This window comes from Tyto alba, unplaced genomic scaffold (assembly GCF_018691265.1).
Source record: "Tyto alba isolate M040663 unplaced genomic scaffold, T.alba_DEE_v4.0 Super-Scaffold_16, whole genome shotgun sequence".
Lineage (NCBI taxonomy): Eukaryota > Metazoa > Chordata > Aves > Strigiformes > Tytonidae > Tyto > Tyto alba.
In genome coordinates, this window is record NW_024881278.1 from 16,968,035 (window position 1) to 16,977,906 (window position 9,872).

A 9,872-nucleotide genomic window follows, 5' to 3' on the forward strand; every position below is an offset into this window, starting at 1 on the left:
CAGAAGGGAAAACTTTTTCTGTACCTGAAATGAAAGCGCCCATGAACTGAAACGGGAGGCTAGTTTAAGTGGGAAGAGGAGAGAGGATGTCTGTGTGCCCGTCCTCTCCAAGCACCGATGTGAATAGCAATCCGCGGGACAAAGTTCTGGAGGGGAGCAGGCGGGAGAGGAGCCGGTGACTTTTTTTTTTTTGAAAAAAAAAGACCTCCTTTTCTTTTCAGTTATGGAGAGATGGAAGCGTGCCCGATCCAGACACTCCAAGGGAAACAACAGCAGCGGAAAGATGTTGGCTCTTTTGGGAGGCTGCACACGGGGCTGCGGGGGAGCTAAACCCAGGGCTGGGTGGGCACGGGGGGGATCCTGGGCGGGGGGGCAGCTTCGCCCAGCAACACGTGTGGGGGAAAGCAGAGGCACCTTGAGGGGCTCCCGGGTGACTTCAAAGGGGATCGGAAACATCGACGGTCTGGGGAGATGGGACGGGACGATAGCTGACCCCCCCAAACCCACCCTCCCCAGGCATATGCATGCTCGAGCACCTAAACGAAACCCTGGAAGCTGCCACCAAGGGATGTGGAGGGGAAGAGCAACAAACCCAGCAGAGGCGGCAGATGATGAGGCATGGGGCTGGTATTTAAAGGTGCTGGGCACTGCCAAGCCTCGGGGGTGAAATCACACACACACAAACGCACACAGAGGCACAAACACAGAGGACTTACTTTCGGGGTAAAAAGGCTGCATGTCTATTTTGTAAACTTCTTTGGCATAATACTCCTCGTCGCTCCTCTCCCTTTCGCAAGTGGCGGCTCTGTGGTTGGCTTTCTCCTGCAGCAGGTCCCTGGTGCTGTTGTAGATGGAGATGACCTCCGGGGGTACCTCCTCGGGCTCGGGGTACTCGTCCGGGGGGCTGGTGAGCTTCAGTTTGCTCAAGATTTGCCCCCGGATCGCCTCGATCCTCTTGCGCATAAACTGATCCATGTCGAGGGTGCTGCAGGTAGACAGGCTGAAAGCCACGGTGGCCAGATCCACGGTGAGAAACACGCTCAGGAGATAGCAGTGCATTTTAAGTGTTTAAATACAGCGCCCCCCCAAAAAAGAGTGACTTTAACAACGAACAACAACAAGTAAAAAAAAAAAAAAAATTAAAAAATAAAAAAGGGGATGTGTGCAAACAAAGGGAAGATCTGCAGACAAAATGCAGTTAAAAAACGGACTGCAAGAACGACTTGCAATCGAAAAACGCACGGGAGGCGTCAGTGAAAAAAATATCAACAATAATTAAAAAAAAAAAAAAAAAGGGGCAAGCAAGTTGCTACAACTAGCTAAAATTCGGGGGTGGAGTGAGCCGGCCAGCAAAAGATGGGGGGGGGAAGAAAAACCCCCTGAACAGATCAACAAACCTGCGAATCAAGTAAATGGAAAAGAGACTGTTCTCAGCGCGCTGGCGGAGCCGGCTGGAAAACCAAAAACTGCAGCAGCGAGAGGAAAAAAAAAAAAAAAAAAAAAAAAAGAAAAAAAAAAAAAAAAAAGGAGGGGGGAGAATCAGCAGCAGCAGCAGCAGCAGCGATGGCTATTGCAGGGCGCTGCCGCGGCCGGCGGGGGAGCGGGTGCCGGCGCTGAGCCGAGCCGAGCCGAGCCGCGGCGCTGAGCCCCGCCGTGCGCCCGCCGCGCCCGGAGGCTGCGGGCGGGCAGCGGCCCCGGGCGGGCAGCGGCCCCGGGCGGCCCCGGCACCGCCCCGCGCCCGGCGGCGCTCAGCCCCCGCGGCGGCGCCGGCTGAGGCGCGCACGTGTGCGCCCGGCTGCGCCGAGCCCCGGCGCGGCGGAGCGGCGGGCGGCGGCCCCGCGGAGGCGCCTCGGCCCGGCGGCGGCGGCGGCGGCGGCGGCGGCAGGGAGCGGCGGCGGCGGCGGCGAGGAGCCTCCGGCCGGCCGCGTCCCGCAGGCTGCTGCGTGCGCCCCGCGCCGCATGCACCGGCCCACCCCCGCCCGCGCCGCTGAGCGCTGCAGAGCTTTTTCCAGCTCCCCTCCTCCTCCTCTTCCTCCTCCTTTCCGAAACGCCAACCCCACGCCGCAAAATCAGCGAGGCGGCAGCGCCGCCGCCCCGACAGCCTCCCGCGGATCGCAGGCGCGGAGCGGCCGCCCGGGGCTGCCCGCGGCGCACCGCCGCTCTTCTCCCTCCCCAGCACACACACACACACACACACACACACACACCCCGCGGGCCCCCCCCACTCCCCTCCCCGCCGCGGGGCTGGGGCTGGCCCCGGCGGCGCGGCGCGCAGCTCCCGGCGGATCTAGCGCTCCGCCCGGCGCCCCCCGCCTGCCCCCGGCCCCTCGGCTGTCCCTGCGAGGAGGGGACGGGTGCCAGCAGATAACATCACGGCCGCGCAGGGAGAGGGAGATTTATAAGGTCTCCCCGCCCCACGTGCTCGCCTCGCCGCGAAGTGACGTGGAGGGGCCGCGGGGCGCGGAGGGCTCCGCCGGCCGCGCCGCCGCCCGGGTATTTATTCCCCGCCGCGCAACCGGCGAGGGACTGGGACTCGCCGCAGCCGGGCGAGGAGCCTCCTCGACCCTGGGGGGGCAGCCCGGAGCCGAGAAGAAAAAGCAACTCCTATCAGGCTGCTGCTTTTTTTTTTTTTTTTTTTTTATTGTATTAAAACGCATTAGAAGGAAGGCTTTCATCTTTCTCGCACCTCTTAGTAAAGCGATGGGTCCCAAATAACGGGACCCTTCCTTCAGAGGAAGAATTACGTGCCTCTTGGAAACCGCTTGGATGCGTTTCGGTGAAAGGCTTCAGGGGCAAAGGGAAAGGATCGGCCCGGTCTTCTGCGCTGCCATTTGCCTGGGTTTTGGGCAAAGTGTGTTTTGGGGCAATTCTTCCTGCTCCCCCGCTGACAGGCGGCTGGTAACTGGTGCTACCCGCCGAGCAGGGAGGGGGAGGAGGGATGGGGAGGATTTGCTCCTTCTCCCAGGTCTCCTCTCCTGTCGGAAGTGTGCAAATACATCCTCATCTGCACTTGACAGAAACTCCCGAGCCCCAAATGCTCAGGCTGCGTCTGTAATTCAATTTTTCCGCTGCCTCTTTTGGCCACAGCAAACACCACGGGCTCCATCTGTGCCTGCTCTGGCACGTGTGGATGGGGAATGGCTCGTGCTTTGACCTCGAAAGGACAGCTGCCCTCGGGAAATTAATTGATAGTCAACTAGGCATCCCTCAACTTTATGCCATAAAGCTTTTCTTTCACAGTCCATTTATCACCCCAGTACACCAACATTAAAGCGATGAAGTAGCCTTTTTCTTTCCTCTTGCCCATTAGCCCTAATGGGGAATACTAGCCCTAATATTCCCTTCTGAATTAAGTCATTACTTGCCAGGAGTTGCCAGTCACGCCCTCCTAGGTGGGATGAGGCTGTTTCTGAGGAACCTCTGTTTTGTTACCGGAGATGAAGAAACACATACAAGAGGTACTCAAAGGGCCACAGTTGCTCAGCAGCACAGCTGGGCCGTTCATTGCCCGCGGTGCTACAGGTACTACAGGCGCGTAACAGAAGCGAGACAGGGTGCCCAGGGTCCCTGGGAAAGCACAGCCAGAAACGTGTAAGGCATAAACCAGCCAACCACCACCACAGACTTCCTCCAGCTGACAGCATCCCAGGAGCCATCTCCTTTCTGCGAAACGTTCCAACGTTTCCTGAAGCTCGAGAAGGGCAGCCCCAAAACTAAAAGCGAGTTTCTCCTTCCCGGCACATCTGTGAGGAAAAGCGCTTCCTCGGGGTGGTGGAGGTGCCCAGCAGCAGCATGGAGCTGCTGTGCGCGGTTTGCAGGGCGCTGCTGGAGGGGAACCTCGCACCAATGGCCAGCTAACCTAGTGCTGCCACGGGCACCAGCAAAGATGAGCTTCTCCAAGAGGCGAAGGAGTGAAGAAAATATATTATTTACAGGTATGTAAGCTTACTCTTCATTCTTCAAAAGTGAGCGCGTGGGTACGTACAGTGCTACAGAGACGAGAGAAGCTGCATCCTCCCGATGCCGAGTTAATGATGCTTTCCACTTACATCTACAAATTCCTGCAAGGCCACAACATCACCCTTTTACTGCTGTGCATGTCAATGTCCTGCTCCTACTGACCTCAAAAACACAGCTGCAGCATCAGGAATGGCAATGTTTCCAAAATTACTCAAATAAACAAGCGCACTCGATGTGTAGACTCAGCTGGTTTCACTTCTGCAGCACACCTGTACAGAACCAAGGGGACAGTTCCTCGAGCTGTTACATCTCACAGCTCCGCTGCCGCTGCTAACCAGATGAGAAATCACCTCTGTTACACGAGGTACCTCAACCACAAATACTTCTGAAGAAAAGGGTTATTAAATTATTTCCTCCAAAAGCTCCAGCTGAAACCATGAAGAAATTCCTTACACAGCATCTATGGCCCTGTAACACTTGACTGCTGTAAATGGATTGCCCCCCAGTTGCCTCAGGGGCTTCTGAGCGGCCACAGGGACAGTGCTCGACACCTTCCTTCTGTGGGAAACTTTCCACCATCTCTCAGGAGACCTCCGCAGATACAGCCCTGCCAGACCACAAAGTGTTTTGATTCTTACAAGTTTATTTTTATTCCAATTTGGAAAAAACCAGCCAACCAACCAACCCACCCCAAACTTTACAGTGTCTTTCACAAATCCTAGAGCCTTGGAGGTGCCCTGCTAGAGGCCATCCAACCCCCATGTGCTCGGTGCCCGGCCGGCCAGGCTGCGCACGCAGCCGCAGGTGCTGGAGGTCCAAGCTCCCGAGGAGCCCTCCATGTAAGCCACCAGAGATCCAGCCAGGCTGACAGCAAACCAGTCCGACTAGATTTTGAAAGTTGCTGAGATTCCTTCTGATTTGGCAATGTTTCCTCAGAGTCTTTAAGCCTAGCTAGGAAATCAATCAATCAATCAATAAATCAATCAATCATTCTTGGTTTTGTTCTCATATTTGAGAGGACCTGTTTGCTTCTCATCCAACCCATTTAGCCTGACGCAGGGTGCCAGGCTAACCCGGGTGCAGGTCTGCGTTTTGCCTCACCACTGCAACACAGCTCCATTCCCTAAAACTTTCTGGTATCACCGTGGTGATGTTTTTGCCAGGCAGGACTTCCCAGGCGCAGAAGCAGAGACAGGCTTCGGCTTCTCCATTCCAAAATCCCCAGCCACTTGAGCTACACCCCCAGCAGCAGCTGCCAAAGGCCCATCGCATGAGCCTGAGCCGCTCCGGTTTGCCCCAGGAAGGGACACCTCCCTGCTAGCCAGATCATTCACATGCACATCGACATTCATAAACACCAACTTTCCATTTTGAAAATGGAAAAAATCTGGAATGTATACATCATGATATACTTGATCTCATTTCTAAAATCTCTCCCTTGCACGTTTAAGGTTGTTTTTTTGGGGGTATTTTGGCTTTTTTTTTTTTTTTCATAAAAGTCCTGCAAACTAGACTCTAAATAGGTGCCATTTCTACCTTGCTGAAGTGAGCAACCCACAGAAGAGGCAATCAGCAATTGTCAGAAATGACAGAGCCAAATTATGCGCACTCTACAAATCTGGATACAGAGTAATGTCAGAATTCAATAATGACATGCCCTTCTGCACAGGTAATCCACTTCCCACATTCTACTTTTCATTTTCAGGACTGATACATCTGTCAAAATCATCCCAATTATGGCTTTGTATTTTAGCCTGAAAAACTTTTTATTTTTTATTCATTCCCAAGCAGTTTTCATTTAATGATTACCTGTTAGTTTCAAAAGCTGCTGGGATTATCAGGCACTAAAGTTTAACTCAACTTACACTTATCTGTTCCCTGTGCCTTTATGAAACGGACTTATCCTGCGGGGCTGCTATCAGTAGAAGCTTTGTAAGTCAAAAAACAGGAATGAGCCCTTAGCGTGCATACAGGGAAAGAACAGAACTTATCTGTTTTGGAGCTTTTAATTCACTACAATACTGTCTTTTTATATATTGATTTTTTTTTTTTTAATAAACAGTAACTGTTTATTAGAAAAACAGGGACACCTGGAAAGTTACTTCACTAAACGTAAAGGTTTCATGTTTCCTATTAACTTAAAAATTACGTGGTCAGGATTTTACAATTTGTGGTTTCTTTTTAGATTGTTTTGGTTATACGCAAATGTGCTGTGCGAAATACAAAGGCAATAATCTTTCTAAAACTGCTGACGACCAGGTCATTAAGTAAGGTGGCTGGCCACATTTCATAAACTGAAGAACATTGTTGGAAGAGGAATAACTTTTAAAAGTTAAGAGGTGACTTTTGTAAACTCTCACACTGATGACGAGTGCAGGATGATTGCACAATTAATTCTTTGTGGCACACACAGAAATCTGCAGCCATAACTGTGGTTGTGCAGAATCTCAGTTATTCTGATGCAGGGTGCCAGGCAAAAAACTTTTGAATTCTCCTTTTTATAAAAGTACAGGTACAAAGGTTCAACTCGTAGAGACAAGGTGGCACCTAATAAAGGTGAGGCAAAGAGGAGATGACAAATAATGGAAAATTATAATATATAACATAATAAAACCTTAGAATTTACTGTTTATTATCCTTAGTGAAGCAGAAGTCCGTGCTTCGGTGTTGCACATTTCATTAGTGTGTGCAGTAATGCCTAGATGAATTTGAGAGCAAATCCTCCCAACTTTACTAATACAAGCAGCCCCACTGCCCTGAGGATTGCATTTCACACAACCACAGCCTGCTCCAGCAACATTCATGTTCCAGAAGATAAAGGCTACTTTATAGAACATGCTGTTTGACACGCAAGACTGCTATCCGTATATACATATATGTATGTAACTACTTGTCAACTTGCAAATCAAAGGTGTGTGTCTGATATATATATATAGAGAACCCATTTGTAGGAATGAGAACTTTTATTTTTTTATACATGTTATATATGTAGGAATGAATATATAATATATATTATGCATAGTAGGAATGAGAACTTTTTCTATATATAGTTTATAGATACACACACATATTTTTATATATTTTATAAATATATTTTTATATACACACACATACATATATATATATATATATATATATATATATAAAAGTTATCATTTGTACAAATAGATTTAATAACTTCAGTGGAAACAATCACAAGAGTAGTTAACAGCATCTGGTCCAAAGAGCCATTCAGGTGTCACCTCTGTGATCTTACAGAATGGCACCACCACCACCTCCAAGTGAGAACACAGTGTTACAGCAAGCTGTAATGTCCACACAGCAGTGTATGATCTGTGTGTTTACAGCTGTACCTTAATAAAAGGCATCTTAAAAAAACCCAAACAAACAAGCAATACAACAAAAAGGAACTTTAGACAGGATCCCGATTCCAAGACACCTCAAGCCAGAATGCCTAAAATTTTAAGTAAAGGGAAATGCTCAGGAGGTGCTGAGGTATTATAGCTGCCCCTTAGAGTAACTCTGCACCCTGCCCAAGAAAAAAAAAAAACAAAACCAAAACCAAAAAACTCTGATGGATAAGAGGAAAAAGGAAACAGAAAGGAACATGACCATTTGCCTGTATTTCAGTGCTAGGGTTATTACCTACATCTTTCATGGCTTGGATTTGACAACCCAGAAAACAGCTTCCCTGTAGTGAAGTTGCCCTCTCTCTATAAAGAGCACAGCTGGACATTAGGGAAGCAACGCAACGATTAATGGTCTAAACAGCATATCCTGAAAATATACATGTTTTCTATAAAGGCTGCACACATCAGTGCTGCATCCAAAGAGGTTTTTGCTTCCAACAGCCAATTCCCATCTGTAAATCAGTTAAGACTGAAGTCTTGATAAAAATTTTGTGAATGCCAGAGAAGCTCCCCCATGGTTACACCTCCCAGACTTTGATCCCCTCATGTGCTCTTCCAAATCTGCTTGTCAGCCCTGAGGATGCCACACTAATCTTCTCTGTATCATTCCAGTTTTAGTCTATGTACCACCAAAAAAAGGCCTTCCTTAATCCTAGCACCTGTGGTTTTAATCACCACAGGAAATCCTGTTTCCACTAAATCCAGTAAGACTTAAATATCGGCAGAAGAAAATGATCAGATTCACCAACTAAAAATAAAAATAGTAAAAAAAAAAAGGAGGGAGAAATATAAGCACAGTGGTTTATATACCAGAGGGTCTTGATGTCTACTTATAGCAAGCATGACAAAGTAAAGACAGTAGAGTAAAAGTCATCCGTTTAATCTCAGTGTTTGAACTCCTGACCTGCATCTCTTTCTCAGTATTACAGCTGTTGTCTTCTATTTCTGAACTGCTCAGTGATGATGATTTGGGTTATACCTCATTAAGTAACACACAAATGATACCTATAAATATTGTATTCCTAACAGAGCATCTACAGGAGTTTATCCAACAAACTAAAATTGCATAAATCAAGATAGAATATGCACCAAATTGCAGTGCTGAAGTTTTAAGAAGATTACATATAGAGCAGGATTAATTGGCAGTAACTTCAAAAATGGATCAACCAGTAATGCCATATTTTAAGTCATATTCTGCAGCTACAAAAAACAAACAGCCCTGAGTCTGGAATCCCATCTTTGCACAACCTGCCTGTACAGTCTGCACAGAAGAAAAGCTCTAATAAGGTAATGTACCTTTGGAAATGTTTTTTCCTAATGTTTTTTAAGCAACACGTGTTCAAGATGATCCTAGTGAGCTTAAAGAAAGCAATGCATTGTTTTACATTACCTCAAGAAAAACAAACCAAAACTCATGCAATACCCAGCTTTTGTGCTGCACTCACCAAACTAGCTCCAGAGGTGGTCTTTGTGTTGCTCTCAGCCTTACACATTTTTAAACCCATTTTCTATAGGCCTGGCTACTGAAATCAATGAAAGCAGTATTCTTGAATGGCTGATTAAACTATGTTTTTCCAGCCAGATGCTTTGAGCTTGGTGACTCAATCTAGAAATAGAACAGAAAGACCCATTTCTATGATAGTGATCATTCTGAGCCAGATTTAGATTATTTTAGAGCCAGATATAGAAGAGGCCACCTATATGGAGTGGCAAAGGTGTTCAATATCTACTTCTCCTGAATAAATGTTTTTTTTTAGACAGGATTGCGGTTAAAGACACCTACTCCCCTGGTTTTCAGCTGGGCCCTGTGGACCCAGCAGGCTACAGGATTTACAGAATTGCTCAGCTTTCCCCGCAGCAGGGCTCCCAAGCCCCTGGCCCTGACAGAGATGTTCCATACTTTCCCGATTCGTGCCACCGAGGCAGCGGCTTGGGTCCAGGCTGCCCCGGGAGGCTGAGGAGCAGCTCCACCTGCACATCTGCCAGGCCCCGGCCGGGCGTACAGCACGCCAAGAATTTGTGCAACACCCCTTTTTGAAACTCCCAATGATCGCCCCAGCTGGGTGGTTTGCACTGGGAGCGTGTTCAGTGAAGTGTTCTCCAGGAGGACCACCTGAGAGCATCTCCCCGATCGTCCAAGGCAGGCTGTGGGTTAAGGACAAAGATCTTTAAAAGCATAAGATCCAAAGAATTGTGATGGTTTTGCACAAATTTGAGTCCTACATTTTCTAGAGAAATAAGGTATTGTGTAAACAAGGCTTTAGAACAACAGATAAGTACAGATACCAAGAATGGGAGAACTATCTTCATTAAACATATCAAAGTCCAATCTGTCCTTTGGACGTTAACTTCTAAACTTCTCCATCATGGATATAGACTGACAGCTGAAATGCCTACTCTCACAATGTGTCATTAAAACATCCACCTCATTAACAGCTACGTCAAGGCTTAGAAAGGCCTACATGCTGGCTGACAATGCAGACGGCAGACCCAGCACCACAT

The 9,872-nt window shown here is 48.3% G+C and overlaps 1 protein-coding gene across 1 annotated transcript in view; it reads right to left on the reverse strand.

Moving 5' to 3' along the window:
• TGFB2 (transforming growth factor beta 2) overlaps positions 1-1,674 on the reverse strand; it is a 65,129-nt gene extending 63,455 nt beyond the window's left edge. Inside the window, exon 1 of the mRNA XM_032989496.2 lies at positions 717-1,674. Within this exon, the coding sequence (XP_032845387.1) occupies positions 717-1,059 (343 nt within the window). The 5' untranslated portion in view covers positions 1,060-1,674. The remainder of the gene's footprint in view (positions 1-716) is intronic.
• Between the last annotated feature and the right edge of the window lie 8,198 nt (positions 1,675-9,872).